The 21,362-nt window shown below is 56.5% G+C and overlaps 2 protein-coding genes across 2 annotated transcripts; both read right to left on the bottom strand.

The window, feature by feature from the left end:
• Positions 1–2,662: 2,662 nt before the first annotated feature.
• Crybb2 (crystallin beta B2) lies at positions 2,663–9,508 on the bottom strand. The gene is made up of 5 exons (XM_090319999.1): positions 9,455–9,508; positions 6,759–6,877; positions 4,539–4,671; positions 3,313–3,455; positions 2,663–2,831 (listed from the first exon to the last, which is right to left on the bottom strand). The coding sequence occupies exons 1-5, from the start codon at positions 9,506–9,508 to the stop codon at positions 2,663–2,665; spliced, it is 618 nt and encodes a 205-aa protein (XP_090176125.1).
• A 7,112-nt stretch (positions 9,509–16,620) lies between these two features.
• Crybb3 (crystallin beta B3) lies at positions 16,621–20,017 on the bottom strand. Its single transcript, XM_090319998.1, has 6 exons — positions 19,952–20,017; positions 19,747–19,828; positions 18,905–19,023; positions 18,399–18,531; positions 17,831–17,973; positions 16,621–16,786 (listed from the first exon to the last, which is right to left on the bottom strand). Exons 2-6 carry the CDS (start codon positions 19,807–19,809, stop codon positions 16,621–16,623), a joined length of 624 nt encoding a protein of 207 aa, XP_090176124.1. The 5' UTR covers positions 19,810–19,828; positions 19,952–20,017.
• Between the last annotated feature and the right edge of the window lie 1,345 nt (positions 20,018–21,362).

Below are 21,362 nucleotides of genomic sequence, written 5' to 3'. Positions count from 1 at the left end.
CTGTGCTTGGAATGAGACAGAGGTAGACGGACAGGTTCTAGGGCTAGACCCAGGCAGGGCCTTCGCTTTGAGATCCTGAAGCGGGGAAGCCAGGGAGGTCAAGATCCATGACCAGGACAGTGAGACACAGGACCTGGATCCAGCCATATCTGCAAGTCTGCAGACAGAACAGGGGATGTGAATGCAGTTCCTGGGTGAGCGGGTGCCACCTGCCCAGCCGTCCAGCCCTCAGCCCATGAACTTGACTCTCTCTGGGCAGGCAGCCGCCATGTCCTTGAACTTTATTCCCATCCAGGCCTGAGCTTTCCTCACCCCAGACCAGCCAAACTCCCCACACCTCCCTGAGCTCTGTTTACACCAGGCCTTTGGAGGGGCCTCTATGCAGGAGAGGTGGCAGGACTTGTCCACAGGACAGTCCTCCCATCACAGCCCAGTCCTGGGCCATCCTGTCCCCCATTCCACCCCACAGTGACCCGCTGTGTGAGGGTAGCCTTTGTGACTCTTTTTCCTGCCACAAAATGAGGTGGCCCTAACATAGGCCAGGGCCTGGGCCTGAGGCCAAATGTGTGTAAAAAGTGGGTCAGTGGTGGAGAGAGCTGCAGGCTGCATTCCCCCCACACCCGAGGTGAGCCACCCCACGGAAGAGGGGGTGCTTCTCCGTGCTGGGGCCAGAGGGCATGGAGCCACAAGCTGGGCTGGAGAGACAGGGGGCCCACAGGTTACTCAGGAGGAAACTGAGGCCGGGCACTTCAGGACAGTTGGGCAAGCCTCCAGACTGGAGGCTTAGGCCATCTGGCAGCTGGATGCCTAGTCTGGTCCAGCCCAAATGGTAGCTTATGGACACAAACACACCTGCCATTTCCTTGGCCAATTTGTCAATGACTTTAAGGGGACGACAAGCAGCCACCAATCATTGCTTCAACTCAGATGGGTTTATGCCACATGGGGGAGAGTAGGTCTTGTTTCAGGCATAGCTGGATCCAGGCGCCACGTGCTGGAGTTGGATTCCCCTCTCTGTGCCGTTCTCTCTCTACAACACAAAGAACGACTGCCAACCAGCCGCTCCATGCTAGGGTGGTTCTAATCTCTCCCTCTCCCTCTTCGCATTCCTGTCTTTTCTGTCTGCCTCTCCCTTCTCTTTTTCTCTTGTCTCTGTCTCTTATACCTCAGATTGTGTGTGACACATACAACCCCCCCCCAAGAAGCCCCAGATTTGGACTGGTTAACTCTAGGTAGATGCTGTAAACATGGATTTTAATTTTCAGGGGGCCTGAGGGTTCTGGTGTGGGAACCTTCTCCCAAGGTCAAGAGTTATAGCACTATTCCTTTTTAGTATTATGAATGTATGTATGTTTATTGTCCTTCCCTCCAAATACCCTGGGGGCAGAGCTTTCCCATCCTTGGGATGGGGTGTGTGTGGGAGGGTCCCCACCTGGGTCTTTTGCAGAAGATGGGGCCCTAAGGTCCCCCCCTCACTCAGCCTCCTCAGTGACTGACAGTGCTCTGCTCCAAGCCGGGAACTTCAAACACAGCGCTTTGCTGACACCTGGTGGTCAAATTGGGAACCAGCCCCTTGAGGTTGAGGGGGAACAGAGGCAGTTTGTGGGGGGAGGGGGGAGCGTCCTCACAGCCCAGCCCCACCTGGCCACACCCTGCACAGCTCCTTTGGAAGCCCCACGCCCTGGCCCTGCTCAAATCACAGACTTGTCAGCAGAATAAATAACAGCCATCTTGTCCTACTAACAGTGGGGGAGGCCGTCACCGAAGTTTGGGGGCCACCACCTTCCCAGCCCTCCCTGCCTGCCAGACCCATTTAGGGACCAGGCCAGGTGGGAGCCCCTCCCTTCTCCGGTGTCTTCAGGGCCTTTCCCCTCGCCTTACACCATTGCCAGGTGGTGTAGGGGTGGCTGTGCCAACAAAAAGCCACACTTATGTTGCTCTGATTGAACTCGGGGCCTTGTCATGGCTAAGCAGGCACTCGGTCACTTGAGCTACGCCCCAGCCCAATTCTGCTCATGGCCCTGGAGGTCAGCCAAGCCATGGAGGCTTCAGAGGCGTGAGGAGTTGGGAGTCTGGTAAAAGAAAATGCAGGGTCAAGCTGGGCCCCGGTGGCTCACACCTGTGATCCTGGCTGCTCACACCTGTGATCCTGGCTGCTCGAGAGCATGAGATCTAGAGGACTGAGAATCAAAGCCGACGCAGGAAACACATGAAACTCCATCTCCAAAAGACACAAAAGAAAAGCCTGGTTGGAGGTGTGTGGCTGACGTGGTACAGCATTGACCAAGGGAGAGTGCCAGGCCCAGAGTTCAAGCCCTGGTACCGCCAGAAAACACAGACGCCCAGGGAGGTGCAGAATGTGGACAGCACCCCACAGCTAAGGAGCGGCAGAGCTGGAGGTTTGCTGGAGGCCCTGATGCCCTACTCTTGCCTGGTTCTCTCTGTCCCTGTCTCTCTCTCTGCGTCTCTGCGTCTCTGTCTCTGTCTCCCTCTGTCTCTGCCTCTTCCCACAACCGCAGTGAATGAAAGATCCAGAGCAGACACATTGCAAGGCACACTTTATTGCTGGCTGGGGTGTGCAGTGGCGGGACGTGGGGAGGAGGAGGAAGGGGGGAGAAGAAGAGAGGAAAGGGAGGAGGAGAAGGGGGCCCCCCCCCCGGCACTAGTTGGAGGGGTGGAAGGCGCCCCGCTGGTGCCACTGCATGTCCCGGATGCGGCGCACAGACTGCACCTGGGGGTGGGGCGCCCCGAAGTCACTGCTGTCCTTGTAGTCGCCCTTCTCCAGCAAGTACTGCAGCCCGCGGTAGCCGGGGAACTGGTAGCCCACCCACCTGTGGGTGGAGAGAAGCGGGGTGGGGTGGGGCCTCCGCCCTGGGCTTGCTTCCTTCTCCTGACAGGGAGGCAGACAGACAGAGACAGACAGACAGACAGACAGACAGACAGGCAGACAGACAGAGACAGACAGGCAGGCAGAGACAGACAGACAGACAGACAGACAGACAGGCAGACAGACAGAGACAGACAGGCAGGCAGAGACAGACAGGCAGGCAGACAGATAGACAGACAGACAGACAGACAGACAGGCAGGCAGGCAGACAGACAGAGACAAACAGGCAGGCAGAGACAGACAGACAGACACACAGGCAGGCAGGCAGGCAGGCAGGCAGACAGAGACAGACAGACAGACAGACAGACAGACAGACAGACAGGCAGGCAGACAGCGAGGGGCAATGCCCGTTAGTGAGAGCCAACTTGGGCTCGGCCAGGGGCAGAGGGGACACCCCCGGGGCCTCAGGGGGTGGGGGCACTCACGTGCCGCTCTGCACGCGCACCGACGACACCTTCTCCTGGTAGCCGTGCGCGTGGAAGCTGGGCACGTCGTCATCCACGATCTCCATCTTCTTCCCGGTGAAATTGGGGTTCTCGTACAGGGTGATCTTGTGCTCCTGGCTGTCCTGGGGGGGAGGGGGACAGGCGGGGAGGGAGGGGCTCCACTCCCTCTTTTCTACCTGGCGGCTGCCCCCCTCCCACCCTCCACTCCCCAGATAAGAGTTCTTCAGTCATTTCTGCCTCTAAGCCATTCTAGAGGAAGAGAAAACCGGGGCTCAGAGAGGTGAAGTGACATGGCCAGGGTCACACAGCTGGGAGCAGCAGAGTCAATACCACAGGATCCCTGCCCTGTGGGTGCCAAGGCCAATGTGTGCCAGCCTTCCACAGGCCTGGAGAGGAGCGAGCAGGGCTGAGAAGGATGCTTGGTAGGAATAACAGGCCTCTGCTGGGTCCTTGCACCAACCCAACCCTTCACACTCTAGTAAGAGTCAGGGCCTGGAATGGAGGGACAAACGCAGCAGTGGTACTCACTAAACAGGGCCGAAAATGAACTGTGCAACTTGTGGGTGGGGGTGGGGGAAAAATCTGGGAGAGAGTAAAGGAAGAGGGAATGTGCAAAAGGAAAGGTACTGTTTGTCTGACGAGGTAACTCTCACCCCTCTGTGCATAGCCTTTATAATAAGCATGCACGTGTTTCTAGTTCAAACACAAAAAGAATCAGGACACAGGAGGTTTTGGAAACTCCTACGTGAATGTTGAATAAGAGAAGAACCTTCTTTTCTTCACCCCTTGACCCAGATTACTGTGTGTGTGTGTGTGTGTGTGTGTGTGTGTGTGTGTGTGTGTGTGTGTGTTGTGGGGCTTCAACTCAGGGCCTGGGCGCTGTCCCTGAGCAATTTTACTCAAAACTAGCACTCTACCACTTGAGCCCCCGCTCTGTCTCCAGCGTTTCAACCGTTAATTAGAGCTAAGAGGCTCAGAGAGTTTCCTGCCGGAGCTGGCTTTGAACCCCGAGCCTCAGATCTCAGTCTCTTGCGTAGCCTCAGCCTATCTTTTGATATTGCTATGGTTGTTGATGGAGCAGCTGCTTTGTGACAGGATTCCCCCATGTCACATCCACTTCTTGTGAGGGGAGGCATAAGGGCACCCCTCCCCAGGCCTGGGTCCCGAGGTGGCACGGCAGGTGGTGGGTGGTGGGGGGAGCTCACCACTTTGATGGGCCTCAGTGAGCTGAGGGAGTCCGTCCTCCGGCTGCTGGTCCACGAGTCCCAGCGTGGGTACTCGCCCTTCTCAAACACGAACTGCTCGCCCTTGCAGTTGGCCTGCTCATAGCCCACCCAGCTGCACAGGGAAACGGGAGAGGGGGTGTGGATGGCACCATTCCCCAGCCTGGGCCCTCTGAGGAGGAACCCCGTTATTATTACCAGAACCCGGGGCCGGATGCCTTCAATCATGTGGAATCATGCAGGAAATAAAGCTGAGGGCCACCAGTGCCCCCCTGTCCCCACCTCTCCGAGCCAGGCTCAGCCCGGGTGCCTGCCAGACTAAGAGCCAGCCTCAGAACACAAGACAAGCAGCCTGAATCCGGTGGATTCGTGGCATTGGCAAGACCAGCCAAGGCTCCCAGCCACACCACAGCCCTCGCTGCCAAGTTCTCGAAACTTTCCATAAAGCCTCACACAGATCTGGATCTGCGGGTTGTTAGTGCTGGTCTCAGGGCTTGAACCCAGGGCCTGGGCACTGTCCCTGAGCTCTCTTGCTCAAGGCTAGTGCTCTATTGCTTGAGTCACAGAGCCAGTATCAGCTTTTTTTTTTTTTTTTTTGACACTTGGAGATAAGAGTGTCGCAGATTTTTCTTCCTCAGACTGGTTTTGAACTGTGATCCTCAGACCTCAGTCTCCTTAGTAGCCAGGACGACAGGTGTGAGCCATCAGCAAAAAGTTGACTTAAAAAAAAAAACTAAATATGTACATAGTGGAAAGTCTAAGTTGATCCCCAAAGCATCACAATGGTTACTTTTGAATGGTAACATTGGAGCTGTGGGGGTGGGGGGGGTGTCTGTCTGTCTGTCTGTCCACTCCAAATCCTTAACTTCAAACATCAATAAACAATGGTTTATCATGAGGCAGGAAGATCACATGTTCGAGGCCACTGTGGGCTACATGTACTTATTAACACTTATCAACAGTGCTTGCCTCACATGCACAAAGCCTTGGGCGATTCCTCAGTACCCACATATACAAAAAAAAGCTGGACGTGGCGCTGTGGCTCACGGGGTAGGGCGGTAGCTTTGAGTATCCAGGTCAGAGCATCCAGGTCAGAGTTGCAGTCCCATGATAGACAAAAAAATAGAAAGAAAGAAAGAAAGAAAGAAAGAAAGAAAGAGAGAGAGAGAGAGAGAGAGAGAGAGAGAGAGAGAGAGAGAGAGAAGGAAGGAAGGAAGGAAGGAAGGAAGGAAGGAAGGAAGGAAGGAAGGAAGGAAGGAAGGAAGGAAGGAAGGGAGGGAGGAAGGAAGGAAGGAAGGAAAAAAAGATAACTAAAGCAGATCGCAGGGTGCTGATAGCTCATTTCTATAGTCCTAGCTTCTCAGAAGGCTGAGATCTAAGGATTGTGGTTCAAAGCCAGCCCAGGCAAGGAAAATCTGCAAGACTCTTATCTCCTATTAACCATCAGAAAATGGGAAGTAGCACTGTGGCTCAAAATGGTGGAGCGCTAGCCTTGAGCTGAAGAGCTCAGGGACAGTGCCCAGGCCCAGAATTCAAGTCCTACAACCAACAAAACAAAAAATGTAACCACCAAAACTCAGATAACAGCATTCCAGTGATGAGAACTTCATTCATCCAGAAAGGTGGGTTCAGAGGTGCCCCCTACAGCTGGGCATTTCCTTTGAGGGGGGATCCCCACACCTCCCAGCTACCCCATGGGAACCTGTACTCAGCAAGTTCCCCTGGGCCTAGAGGTAGCCCCAGCATTCAACTGTTGGGGGTCACAGGCCCCCCCCATTCCCGAGGATCCCACAGAGAAGGGGCAGCGGGGATCCGCCAGGTCAGCCTGGCACCTGCCATCTCATCATACAGAACCGTGCCCAGCCACAAGGCAGGGGAGAGAAGGGGCTTTCTGTCTCTGTCTCTGTCTCTGTCTCTCTCCCTGTCTGTCTCTCTTCTTGCAGACCCCATGGTGGAAGGGAACAGCTTACCCACACCAAAAAAAAAGGACCTCACGACTCCCCTCCTCACAGGGACACTCCACCGCCCCCAAGTGTGGGACCGAGATTCGAACCCGAAGCTCCTTGCTCCCAAGGCATCAATTCTCTCCAAAGGCTGCCAGACCCTCAGGTCCTGACCCCCTAAGTTAGACAGTCTAGGGGCTCAGAGCAGGAAGACCCACCCCCAGCGCCCCAGCCACTGGCACCCCAACCCTATACGCACGGTCCAGCCTGCACCAGTATGGAGCCAGCCTTCTCCACGCCCGTGTCCTTCAGGTTGGGGCAGGGCCCACTGAGCTCGTGGGAATGGCCCTGGAAGTTCTCCTGCTCAAACACGATGATCTGCAATGGGAGGGGGGGCAACAAGGAGGGGAGGGGAGGAGGGAGAGAGAGGAGGAGGGGAAGTGGGGAGGGGAAGATAGGGGGAGATAGAGGGATAGAGGGGGCCAGGGCCCAGGCACCTGCTGGGAGGCCCAGCCTGAACCCCACAAACTCCTGGTTCTAAGGCAGAACACACAAGCTGCCTTGAGGTACATTTGTGGGGGTCCACCAAGCCCTGGGGCCTGGGGAAGACATTTACAGCCATCCTGCAGAGGCCAGTGAGTGGTCAGGGATGGCAGCGGTGCCAGTACAGCACCCAGCAGAGCTGGCCCAGGAGATCCATATGTATCACGCACAGCTGCTCACACCTGCGCACACCTGAGCTTTTCTGGAATATTCCTCCACTGCCTCCCCTCCCTCCTTCCCTCTTTCCTTCCTTCCTTCTCCCTCTCCTCCTCTTCTCCTTCTCTTCTCCTCCTCTTTCTCCTTCTTCCTCCCCTTCTTCTCACAGTACTAGGGACTAAACTTGTAGCAGGCGCTCCCCCTTTAAAGCCACATCTACAGCATTGGATATTTTCTAGCTAGGACTCATTTTATCTCAGGCCCAGGTGGCCTTGGGCTGCGATCCTCCTCCTTGTGCTTCTCATGCTGCTGGGGTGATAGATGCACAGCACCTGGCCAAGCCATTGGTTGAGATGGGGGCAGTGTGTGTGTGTGTGTGTGTGTGTGTGTGTGTGTGTGTGTGTGTGTCCTGGGGCTTAAACTCAGAACCTTGTCCTCTCGCTCGGCTCCTTTGTTCAAGGCTAGCATTCTACCACCACCCCCTTTGTCTCCTCACCATCACCTCTGGCTGAAGAAGTGAGCTCAGGGCTCCAGATGTGTGTGTGTGGGGTGGGGGGGAGCAGGGCACAACACAGAGCCGCTGTGTCAGCAGGGTTCACTGGTGCCCGCCCTCCAGGCGCCCACTGCAAAGCCCCAGATTAGCAGAACAAAAGAAGCAGAGGGAGCAGCCGGCATTCCAGGCTCTCTGTCCAGTGCTCATGCTCACTGACCTGGTGGTGGACAGGGTTAAGGAATGCCCTCCTCCTCCTCCCCCAGCCACTTTCTTCACACACTGTGCAACCCCAGGAAGACCTTGACTATCCGGGCCTCCCTTCTCCCATCTGCAAGGAGGAAAACGCAGCCCACCTTCGAGCACCGGGGAAGGATCTGGAGCAGGCGCCTTGGTGTGTCGCACTCCTGGCCTGGGAGACTGGTGCTGGCCTGGAGGAAGGCCAGCGAGCCTGCCATTTGTCTCTAAGTACCATGGTCACACACTCTCGAACCCCTCACATTGTCTGAGCATTTGGTGTTAGGTTTTGGTGCCACTGAGGCTTGAACTCACGGCCCTCGCATTTGCTCAAGCTTGCTCGTGGTTGATGGTGGGCACTCTACCACCGAGTCCCACCTTCAGTCCAGATTTCAGTGGACTGGTCTATGATCCTCCCATCTCAGCCCCCTGAGTGGCTGGGATTTCAGATGTAAGCCACCGCCCCTGGCCTCGGGGCCGAATCTTCTAAGCTTACACCTTTGAATCCAGCACAGCTGGTGGGCACGTGAAACCAGACCACGTTAAGATGTTCTGTAAGCAGAACATTTGTGTTGTATTTTTTTAGGTATTGTGTGAATTCAACAAAGGATTAGGTGAAAATTCATTTCACCTGTGTTTGTCTGACTTTTTGTTTTGGGTAATGTGACTTCGGGAAAGTTTTTATTTTTAATAGCATGGCTTTAAAGGAGTTTAGAGCATGTTCTCACTGTTCTTCAAATTCACCCATGCTTATTAGCAATCTCAGGGCCTTTGCACATGCTACTTCTCCTTACCCAGATACTCTCACTGATCCCTGCCTCTGATTCCCACATAACGGCTCCCTACTTCACCCAGACAGGTCTCTTTCATCTCCTTTGAGGGGCCTGGGACCCCCCACTCACCCCTACTCCACCCCCTCCTTGTTGGCTCTGGGGAGCCTCTTACCCTGTGAAGATGTCTCTCTCTTAGTATTTGTTTGCTTATTGTCTGTCTGTTCTCTGAGAACCCAGCTCCCAAAATATGCACAGAGCAGGTGGGGAGCTGGACCAGCTTTGCCCAGCCTAGACAGGTACCATGTCAGACACAGTGGGGCCCCAGTGGGACCCCCAGACTCTGGAGCAGAGGACAGGGAGGCAATGGGTGGGGGGCAGCTGACAGAGGCCTGAGGGTCCCTGGGGGTCTCGGCTGGCACTGGGTGATGGGTACCGCAGGTGAGCCAGGTGTAGGCTCAGCCTGATTTCTCTGCCTCTTCACAGCCACCCTGCCTGTCAATATAAGAGGAGGGAACCAGGTCCCAGAGAGGTCAAGTGACTGGCCCCGGACCCCTCAGCAAGAGCAGGTCTTAACAGGACACACGACCTCCCATTCACAACTCCATCTCCAACAAGGCCCTAGAACCAAGCCCAGTGTACACACCAGAGAGACTGAGTCCCCGGGAGGGACGGGGTGGGAGGGGGCACTGGCAGAAGGGAAACTGAGTCTGTAGGAGGATTGCTTGTCCCCCCCACATCCCCTGCCCACCATGGTACCTTGGGGTTGAGGGGCTGCGGCTTGCCTGCCTGGGTCTGGTGGTCTGAAGCCATGGTGGGGTGTCCGTGCAGGCGTCACCTGAAAAACACGAGATGTGAGGGACCCCGGGGAGGCCCCCTCCCAGCTCCAGCCCTCCATGCCCCCTCACTCCCAGCTTATTCTGGGACATGGCGTCTGGAGGTGGCTGCTACAGGCAAACCTTGGCTTCCCTGCTGACTGGCCAGGCCAGTGCCAGGCAGAGGGGAGAGTGGGGTCCCCCAATAATGCAGGGCTCAACTAGTGTGTGAGATCCAGGGACCCTGGCACTCTCCCAAGGTGGGCACTGCCAGAGGAGAGGCAGAGCTACCGAGGCAGGGCCCCGAGGGCCGCTGACCTGCATCCTGGCTGACCCGGCACTGTCGGGGGGGGGCACATCATGCACCCGTGTCATCCCCTGCGCCCCTGCTTCCTGTCCCTCACCTGCTCCTCCCTTGGCACCTTTGCCTGTCTCCTCATACCCAAGACAGGTTGACAGGCCAGCTTGGGCAGGTGGGGGCCCTGGGGACCCCGTGTCTCCCATCAATCCAGAGCTGCCCCCCCCCAGCCCACACCCAGGCCCCCTTCCCCATGACGTAGAAAATCAGTTAGACGGCTGGGGAATCCAATCTTCTGACACCATCACGGGGTGCTGGGCCACACACACTCACACACACACACACGCACACACACACGTGCACACATGGCACACACACTCACATGGCACACTCATGCACACACACGCACTCACACTCACACACACGCACATGCATGTACACTCACACACTCACGCATGCACACTCACACACGCACACACCCAGCACGCACACACACGCATACATGCACTCACACACACCACGCACTCACACACGCACACACACGCATGCATGCATGCACACTCACACACTCACACACATGCATGCATGCACACTCACACACTCACACGCATGCGCACACACACGTGCACACACACTCACATGCACGCACACACACACACACAGACGCACATGCACGCATGCTCGATCTATGGAGCAAGCTGGCAAGTTTGATTATCCAGTGCGGGCACTGATCCAGCCACCATGGGAGGCCACAGGCTCCCTCCCTCCCTCCTCGGGCCTCAGTATCCCCTCTGTAAACCGAGACTGCAGTGGCATCTAAGAAGATGGGTGAGCGGGGCAGAGGGGGCTGGGGCACACTGGAGGCTCGGCGCCTGAGACGTGTGGCAGCGCCCAGCCTGCTCGGTGCTTGGCACTGCTAGGTGGCAGTGGATTGGCACAGAATCACCTGTCATGGGAGCCCCCCACCAACAGCCATACTGTCCCCAAGACTGGCCACTGAGGGGGCATCCAGGGCACCGACAGAGCTGTCCCAGAGCTGACAACGCTGGATGGCAGGCTCACCAGATCTCTTACTTGAATTTGCCAGTGCACCCGCCGCGAGAATATGGTGCTGACCAAATGCTTCCTGTTTATAAAGGATGCTGTCCAGGTGTCCGGGTACCCACAGCCATTGTGTCCCCACAACCGAGGAGGAGTTCAGACAACACACAGAGAGAGTGGTCGCATCAGCCAGCACTGAGGGCAGCAGATGAGGAGGGGAAGAGGACAGAGGGATGCTTACCGCGTACCTGAACACCAGCGCGAGCGTGCCCTGGAGACCCGCGGCAGGAGGTGGCCTTTATACCTTCCCAGCAGTGCCCGTGCCAAGATGGTGATCGCTGGGTGCCTGCCGAGTGCAGGGCGAGAATGCGGGATTAACTCCACATGGAAGCGCGGTCAGCAAATGCCCACGGCCATTGTCTCCACACAATGAGGTCCTTAGCTGTCAGACTGGGTCGCGCCAGGGTGGTCAGGCGGACAGGCAAGGAGATGCCCGCTTTGCATGCATCAGCCTTCCGGCTGCCAGGAGAGGGCCGTGCCAGGTTCACAGGCTGGGTCACCACTCCCCGGGGGCATGAAACACAAAGGGCTCTGGGTAAAAACAACACCTGCCCATGCATGCATGCATATGCTCCCCCATCCATCCACCCCTAACCATCCATCCACCTATCTGTCGACCCACCCATCCATCCATCCATCCATCCACCAACTCATCCATCCATTCACTCCTGTCCACCCAGTTGTCCACCTTTCTGCCCATCTATTCACGTCCACCTATTCACCTGTCCATCCATTCATCACCCACCTGTCCATCCTTAGATCTGTCCATCCATCTATCCACCCACTTATTGCTGTTTCTCCATCCATCCATCCACCTATCCATCCATCTACCCATCTGCCCATCTGCTCACCTGTCCATCTATCCATCCATCCACCCATCCATCCATTCATCCACCATCCATCCATCCGATTGTCTCTCTGTCCATCCACCCACACATTCATCTGTTTGTCTGTCCATCCATCCATCTATCCACCCATCCAATAAACATCTCTTGAACTTCCAGTCCAGGTAGGCTGGACTAGGGTTTGGGGTTAGGCCTGGACAGTAGTTAGCCCATACACATAGCTTGGAGGAAAGTCTGGGATCTGGCTCGATGCATTCAGAGACTCCCCCAAGCAGGTCACATTGCTTAGATGTGCCTGTCATACACAGGCGCAGAGTAGGCAGGGGCCCGGGAATGCAGGCAGGGTCCCAGAGTCCAGCTTTCTCAAGGCCCCTGGGATTCTGGACCTGGAGATCCAGAGAAACTTCTTGGATCCCTTCCCACTGTGAAGCGCTGGTGGTCATTTACGGCTCCCCCAGCCCCACTGCATTGCTGCAAACTTCCTGTCCCCCCATTGCCCCATGCCTATGCCTCTACATACCAGGCCTTGGCTTCACCTTGAGGACAAGGTCAGAGGCTGGGCTGGGGTTTGGAGACTGGGCTTAGGATTGCAGACACCTGCTTTCCATCCACCTCCAGGCCCCCATCCACACAAATGCATGCACACAGCATGCACAGACATACCCGTGTGAGTTCACACTCACGAATGCACCTGTGCTGCTTCTCTCTGGGCCCCTGTCACCCCTCGTTTTCCTTTTTTCCATCAGAAGATGGGTGTTGGGAGGGCGGTGCCTGCTCTACTCTGGGGTCTGCAGATCTAAGTGCCGTGTCCCATTCTGGGCACCCATGACAACACACCACAGGCTGGGGAGAGGTAGGGGCAGGAAAACAACAAATCTGGGGGAAGGAAGGAGGGGGAAAAATATGGCAGCTGCTATGGAGAGCCAGGTTGGTACTCCCCACAACCCACATACAAAAAGACGGCAGGGTGCAGGAACCCTGCCCATGGTGGGGCGTGCACCCCAAAAAACAGAAGGTGTGCATGCCCACATTCAAGGAGCTCCAGTTACAAGAGTAGGCAGGAGGAGGGGGCCTGAATACCCCTTCCGGATGAATGCATACATTCATTTGGAGTGGAATATTACTCAGATGTTAAAAGGGAGGGAGTTCTGAGCCATATGGTCAGCTGGATACACCTCAACAAGGTTTTGTGGGACAATCACGTGAGCACCCGAGAGCAAAGGAAGATGCACTGCCTATTTATGGCAGCTAGAGGAGAAAAGCTCCTAGCCAGGGTGGGGTGTACGGCCACGGGCTGGCACCAGAGAGGACAGAGCTCTAGGGACCAATGGTGGGGATGGCTGCACAGTGTCACAGACACCTGAAAGGACACAGCTTGTATCTCTTTTTACTATGGACTCCCACCTATCCAATCCAGTGTCTCCAGTTTATGCCTCTGCACTACTTTCGGTTTTCTGGTGGTTAATTAAAGCTAAGAGTCTCATGGACTTTAGTGAACCAAGATCCTCAGATCTTAGCCTCCTGAGTAGCTAGGATGACAGGCGTGAGCCACCAGAGCCCGGCCTTCCAGTTTTTTTTTTTTTTTTTTGCCAGTCCTGGGCTTGAGCTCAGAGCCTGAGCACTGTCCTTGGACTTTCTCAAGGCTAGAGCTCTACCACATGAGCCTCACCACCACTTCTGGCTTTTTCCTATATATGTGGTACCGAGGAGTCAAACCCAGGCCTTCGTGCATGCTAGGCAAGCACTCTACCACTAGGCCACACTCCCGGCCTGGCGTTCCAGAACAGAAGTCTGCAGTGGTGGTGAAGCTGAGAGGTCTAGACTTGTCAACACAAAAAGCTTCAGTTTCACTGCAGTCCTTCTCCTCCTGCCTCAGTTTCCTTCCCCTCTCTCCCCACCCTGTCCCCTCTGCTTCACGATCGAAGACTATGCTTCCTTGAACATGGGAGGGTGGAAGTATTTCAGCATGTGCAGATCAGAACTCTCCACAAGAACTTTTTTGAAAACCAGCTGTTTGGGGCCCTGATGCAGGAACTCCAGGAACCCCACCCAGGGAGCTCCAGTGAATTCAAGGCTGGGCTTTTTCAAAGCCTCTTGTCTGTACTTCCTTCCCTCCCTCCCTCCTTCCCCTCTCCTCCTTCCTTCCTTCCTTCCTTCCTTCCTTCCTTCCTTCCTTCCTTCCTCCTTCCTTCTTTCCTTCCTTCCTTCCTGCTTCTTCTTTCTCTCCTCTGTGGGCAGGGCCGCTGCCCTGACTGCCTAGCCAGGCCTTTTCTGCTCACTGTGTTAAGTATGGTGTCACCATACCTGGCTGTAGCCTTTTGCTTTTAGTGTCACCGGAGTGGTGTGCTTATGTAAACAATGAGCTCGGTGAGAACAGAGCAGGGCTCAGGCCCCTCTGTAGCCCAGAGCCTGCCCAGGCTCAGTGCATAGTAGGTGTTAAGATGTGCATTGGTGGGCTGAGTTAACAAATAAAGAAGAGGCAAAACCTATAGTGCCTGCATCTGGGCTCTTCCAGAAGGAAGCTCCCCAGTACTGAAGATGTATTTCGAATTCTGGGAAAGAATGGGGAGTAGAGACAGGAAGACAGTCAGGGAAAGGGAGGCAGCAGATGCAAGCTGGATTGGTAGGTGGGTGAACAAGGGGTTTTTACTTGTACTTTGAATGGTAGGAGGTGTAGGTCCTATGACCCACAGCAGCCAATAAACGTGACTTGCGCAGTTTCCGGGTGACTGAGTTTCATGGTGGAAGGCAGAATCCAGTGTTCTCTATAAAACAGGGTGTCCCCTCCTGCCTGGGTCCTGGGGTGAGAGCGTGGAGAAGGGTGCCTGCTGGCCAGCATTCCACAGCACAGAGGGGACATGAGCCTGTGTTGTTTTAAGCCACCAGCCACAGGGCTGTTTGCTACAGCAGAGCAGAGCTTGGCTGATTTGGAGAGGCCTGGCCATCCCTCTCCCATGACAGAGGAGAATGCGCCTCCGGGTCCTGGTTGGACAAAGGCAATGCGGTCCTGCATGCAAAGGCCTCGCCAGGGGGCTTGGCTGGGGCAAAGTCAGGAGGAAACACTGCCATCCATGGATGCCCAGTGGCAGGCTCACAGCTCCAAGGCACCGCAAGAGAGGTGTCCGGGGAAGAGCTGGGGGAGGGGGAAGTGGCAGCAGGATGGCATCAAGACCCCCTGCCCTAGAAGAATCAGAGTCTGGGTGACCGTAGAGCCATCAGGGGACAGCTCCAGGGATCCTCTCTCTGAATTTGTGGGGGTCCTGCCCATGTCCTGGGCCTTGAGCCCCACATGCCTTGGCATGAATCCTGGGGGACCCAGGAGCAACACACACACACACGCACACAGCCTTGCCCAGTGCACCGAGCCTGCTCAGGACACAGACCATGGCGGCACTGTGCATGCTCCAGCCTTTTCCCCCATGATGTCACCCCCGCTCTGTGGGGTCAGGTGGCACATTAACACCCTGCTCTTTGGGCACCGCTGGCTCTGGGGAGGCACAGGGTCTGCTGGTGTGGGTCAAGGCCTTTGACCCCCCGGGTGGCACCAAGGCCTCTCCCCTCCCCAACGTCGCATTGGCTTTTGGACCCGTTGACTGTGGAACCCCAGCACCCAGGCCCGTGGTTCGCCTCCCCGAGCGAGGGCTGCGGCCCAAGCAGGGTCAGACACCGGAGCCTTGCTGCAGGTGGCCATGGTGGGAGACTGAGGCTTTGAGGTGTAGACACTTGTGCACCACGGGCCACCCGGGGCTGTCCTGGGTTTCGGGGTCCAGCTGAACCCCACCTCTAGAATCAACCCAGCTCCAGCCCTGACCCTGCACCTGGCCCCAGGGGAGGCCACCACCCTGCATCAGAGCCCCCCCCCCCCTCCAACTGCCTGGCCTGGACCATGGTGGTGAGTGGAGATCAGGTCCTCACAGCTGTGAGAACACAGGTTTGGCTGTCTACCAGAAAAAGGCAGAGTCAGGACCCTCACCCCACAAATAACAGCCCACCGTGTGCTAATGACAGGGATGCATGAGAGAAGAGGACAGATGTGGGGGGGGCAGGATTAATGGATGGGGGATGAAAGAGTGGAAAGATGGGAGGGTGGATGAATATGAGAGGATAGATGATGGATGAATGGATGGATGGATGGATGACTGAGTAGATGGATTGGTGGATAGAGAGATGGTAGATTATGGATTGATGTATGGATGGATGGATAAATGGATAGGTGAGAGAGTGAATAGGTGATGGTTAGACAGGTGGGTGGATGGATGATGAATGGATTGCCGGATGGATGGATGAATGGATGGATGGGTAAGTGGATGGATGGTACTTAGATGAGATGGATGGGTGGATGGATAGACAGATGGGTACATGGATGGCTAGTGGATGAATGGGTGGGTGAATGGATGATGGAGGGAGGGAGGGAGGAAAGGAGATATGGACGGATGGATGGATGGATGGATGGATGAGTGGATGGATGGGTGGATAAAAGGATGGAGGAGTGGATGGATGGATAGGTGAGTGGATGGATAGGTGGAGGAATGGAAGGATGGATGAACGGGTGGATGATAGATGATGGACAGATGGATGGATGATGGGCAGACCAGCATGTCAGGATTAGATACGCAGACCCTCAGATGGAAACACTCAATCATAGCAGGAGACACTTGGGCCTTGCTTAGGACTAGTCCAGGACACACATGCAGCCCTCAGCCTTTGTTGGGGAGGGAGGGTCTCAGGACCCCCCAGCCCGGCCCAGGAGAAAAGATAGAGCACCATAGCGGGTGGGGGTGGGACCCCAGGCTTTATTGAGCAGATTTGGGGCAGGGCAGATGGGCCTTGGCCCCCAGTCGGCGGCGGCCCCCCGGGGTAAAAGCCTCAGCTGCTGAGGAAACAGCCCCGCTTGTGCCACTTCTGGTCCCGGATGCGGCGCACAGACTGCAGCTGTGGCTGGCCGGCGTCCCACGCGTTCCAGTGGCCCAGCTCGCCCCGCTCAAACACGTACTGCCGCCCGCGGTAGCCGGGGAACTCGTAGCCAACCCACCTGCCAACGTAATGAGCAAGCAAGGGGGTTAGCTTGCCTTCCCCCGAGACACTGTGCCTCGGAACCCTGGAATTCTAGTCCCTCTGCCAAGGATGCTGGTCCTTCTTGTCTTTTTCTTTCCATCCCTCCTCCCACTCTTTTAATCAGTCCTGGGACTTGAACTCAGGGCTTGAGCCCGGTCTCTGAGATTCTTTTGCTCACGGCTAGCACTCTACCATTTGAGGCACAGCGCTACTTCTGACTTTTTCATTGGAGTCTCATGGACTTTTCTGCCCAGGCTGGCTTCGAACTGTGATCCTCAGATCTCAGCCTCCAGGGTAGCTAGGATGTCAGGCGTGAGACACCAGCGCCTGGCCTTCCCATCCTTTCTAGTGCACTTTCCTTGTCTCTTTCTTCACATGACTCCTCTGCTCTCCCCACTGCCACCCCCAGGCTGAATTGAGCTCCCCTTGGAGGTTCTCAGAACTCTGGGGTATCTGCACAACTACCCTGATCATCATAACCCAGGAATATATCAGCCTTTGTCCCCTTTGTCCCCAACACCAGGCACTCAGGAAAGAGTGGCTGAGTGAATGACCAGGGCCAGAGTCAGCTCCAAGAGGCAGGCTCAGGAACATGGCTAGGAAAGTGATCCTATGGTCACCTCACACCTAGAGGGAGGGAGGTGACAAGCCTGTCCTGTGTCCTGCCCAGGAGATTGACAGCTGTCAATCCCCACAGGACCGTGGGTCGTAGGTCCTGCCAGAATCCCAGGGCCTGCCACATGCAAAGCAAGCGTTCTACCACTGGGTTACAACCCCGAAAAGTTCTCAATATGTCATGTACACTGGCCTGGAACTTGTGATTTTTCCTGCCTCAGATTGCCAAGGGCAGGGATTACAGGCATGCATCACCGTGCTGTCTAAGCTGTGACCCGACATTCTGTTGAATGGACAGTATGGCTGGCTGGAGGCCCGGGCAAAGGCCTGCGTGAGGGAGGGAGGCTGGGGCGGGAGGCTGGGGCAGAAGGCTGGGGGGGGTGCTGTGTGAGGGTGGGGTCCTTACGTCCCCTTGATGACACGGATACTGGCCACTCGGTCCTGGAAGCCGTGTGCCCACAGGCTGGGCACGTCGTCATCCACGATCTCCATCTTGCGGCCACTGAAGGCTGGGTTCTCAAACAGGTGCAGCTTGTGGTCTGGGCTGTCCTGGAGGCGGGATCAGATCACGGGGAAGAATGGCCAGGTCACCCCCAAATCCACTGCAGGAGGAAAAGGGGACCCAGGGATACCCCCAGAGCCGGTGCACTGGGAATCTCAGAGCCATGATGAAGGCCAAGGGGCCTCTAGGCTCTCACTCAACCCCACCATCCAGCAGAAAGGGAAATGGAGGCCCAGAGCTGGTGGCAGAACAAAAATATAGTAGTGATTGGGTTTCCCAGCCTGTCTCACTGCCTTCTAAGAGGTCATGGAAAGAGGGCAGGCGAGGGGCTGGCGGTGTGGCTTCCAGCTCTAATAGGGCGCCTCCAGGCTCTGATGAGGCCCTGGGCTCTGGTCAGCTGCCCACCTGACCTGGGCCATCATGGAAGTAGGAGTCTTTCCATGCTGGATGAGCCCCATGGGATAGTGCTCACAATATTCAGTGGCCGGAGGGACAGCAGGCTGTCGCTGAGGTGGCTGTTGGACCAGGCGTCCCAGCGTGGATAGTCTCCCTTCTCCAGGACAAACTGCTCTCCACGAAAGGCTCTGCGCTCAAACGCCAGCCACCTGCCGGAGGGAGGGGGGAGAGGGGAGCCAGGACTAAGGGGAGACTTCCCAAAGAGCCCCAAGATCTGTGGACTTTTATTATTATTATTTATTATGATGATGATGATGATGCCAGTCTTGAGGCTTGACCTCAGAACCTGCGTGCTATCCCTGAGCCTCCAGCTGTGCTCAAGGCTCATTACCATTTGAGCCACAGGGCCACTTCCGTGAGTAGCTTATTGGAGAGAAGAGTCTCACGAGTTTTGCTGCGCAGGTTGACTTTGAACTGCGATCCTCAGATCTCAGTCTCCTGAGAAGCTAGGGTGACAGGCATGAGCCAGCTGAGCTCATGGATGGGGAAGCTGAGGCAGGGAGGGGGCTGTGAGGAACTCACGGGCCTGACTCCACCTGGATGGAGCCCACCTTCTCCAGCAGCCCGTCGGTCAGGTTGGGGCACTCGGCTGACAGCTCACACCGCCTGCCCTGGAAGTTCTCCAGCTCGTACAGGGTCACCTGAGGAGAAGAGCAGGGGGTTCATCTGGCCCTGGAGGGCACCCCCCCTCCTCCCCCTCCAGCTCCATGCTGCCCTCACACCGCCCCCTGGTGGCCACCGGGCACTAGGCAAGTAATGACCACCAGACTAGAAATTTTTCCCCAGCCACCCAGGCTGCAAGTGAACCAGTCGTGGCCAGGCAGCAAAAGACCCACGGTGGCCAGAGGAGTGGGGAGGAGCCCAGGTGACTGCTGACGTGTCCCCCCCCCTCGGAAAGAAGCTCTGCGTGTGCAGATTCTAGACCGGCTCTGCCACCCCTCAAGGCCCTGGGCTGGCCCAGTATCGCAGGAGAAATCAGGCGCCAGGCTCCCTTCCTCTTCTGTCACCCTGCTCCTGTGACAGCACTCCTGTCCCCACCCCATTCCTTCACCTCACCCCCCTCACAGAACTCCTAGGTGTCACCAGAGATGGCTTGGAGAGAGCCAAGCCACCAAAGGAAACAGAGACTGCAAGAAACTAGACTTGCATCACTCAGGACAGACAGAGCTCGAAGCTACACCTCCTGGAACTTGACGACTCCATTCTTGGTGGAGACAGGCAGGGCATTCCTGGCACACTCCATCCACTCCCCCCCCCCCAGGACACTACCAGGCCACTAAGGATGTGCGTGGCCACAGGCCGGCATGAGGGCTGGCAGGGAACCGCTTCCCTGGCAAGGCTCCTCTCCCAGTGGATGGCTTTACCTTGTAGCTGCCCCCCAGGCCTCCATGGCTCTTGCCAGCTGCCACCTGCTCCTGCTCTGCCATCTCCCCAGGAACTCTCGGCCTTCAAAGTAAAGGGAAACATGTGGGGACACGGGTCCCCCGTGTGTGATTTGCTGGAACTCAGGCAAGACGTAATCTACATTCATTCACTCAGTTATTCAACCAACACCCACAGAGACCCTACCATAGGCCCTGCAGACGAGGGGGCCTGGAGGAAGCAGAGACCCCATTTGATAGAGGAGAACCCTGAAGTCCCACCAAGTGAGGCCATGTCTCTGAGGCACAGGGAGGGCAAGGGAGGAAGGAACCAGAGCTCTGGCTCTCCATACCCCACTGCTCCCCAACACGGAGCCAGGGATTAGGTGGGGAGGGAGGGTCCTCTCCCCCCCACACCAGGGCTGTTCCCTGGACTCCCCCCTCCCCTCCCCTGCCGGTCCTGGGCCAGGGCCCACATCCAGGGATGGGGACAGGAAAGCAGACGGACATGCAGAGAAAGTGCGAGTCAGAGGCTCAGTCCTTGCACACCTGCCCTAGGCCACGTGACTGGTCCTTTGTTCCACAAGCAATTATGGAGTGCTTACTATGTACAGCCACACCCAGACAGACAGATTCCCTTCCCGAGTACTGTGACACGTGAGCCAGGCCCCTGCAGGTGTCATGTGGGGGGACTGGCCTGGTGGGTGCATGCACACACACACATGTACAGGCATGCTCACACACCCACACAGGTACATGCACACACATACACACATACTTACACACCCAGACCCACATCTACACACACACATCCCATCCCATGGATAGTAACATTCCATCCAAGGCATTGGTTTATCTGTCTGTCTATCACACACACACACACACACACACACACACACACACACACACACACACACACACACAGAGTGAAAGACAGGGCTATTGCAGCCATATCTCATTTGCTTCCTCAGCTGTTTGGTCCTTGAGCCCCCTCATCTGTGCCCAGGGGTTCAGACCCCAGCCCCTGCCCTCTGACATACAGGCAGTCCCCCCCATCCCCCAGCCGGTGTGCTGGCCATCTTAGGTCCTCTTTGCCAGCCCCAGCCATGAGTGAAGCCTGGGTCTGGGCCCAGGGCCAGTTTCCACCCCTTGTCCCCGAATGCACCTGTCGCTGGAGCCTCACACAGGACAGACGGAGGGGCCAAGCCACACGCAGGGCGGCCTCCAGCACTCAGCTATTTATGGCTGCATCCTGACAACCCAGCACATCGGGGCCTGCTGAGGCAGCATCCTGTCCGCCCCATTCCTCCCGGGCCATTGCACCCCAATAGCAAGCCCCGGGAGGCCCCAGAGGCTCTCTCCACCAGAGCTGCTGAGGATGTCAGGGGCAGGGGGCTTGGTGGGCTAAAGTCCTCCACTCCCCTTTCCCAGAGCCATCTCTCTTCGGTGCTACTAGGAGAGCTGGAACCCCTAGAAAGGAGTTATGAAATAAAGGGGACCCCAGATCTCCCATCTCCCATATGCCCCATGGCTTGCATTTTAAGTCAGGTCTCCCTAAAACTCACTGTCCAAATTGGGGGTAAATCCACTTCTACATGAGGCAGTAACAGGGAGCAATG

Source organism: Megascapheus bottae, chromosome 28, assembly GCF_031878675.1.
Source record: "Megascapheus bottae isolate mThoBot1 chromosome 28, mThoBot2.hap1, whole genome shotgun sequence".
Classification (NCBI taxonomy): Eukaryota; Metazoa; Chordata; class Mammalia; order Rodentia; family Geomyidae; genus Megascapheus; species Megascapheus bottae.
Note: the sequence above shows the minus strand (reverse complement) of the source record. Positions and strands in the feature narration are given on the sequence as shown.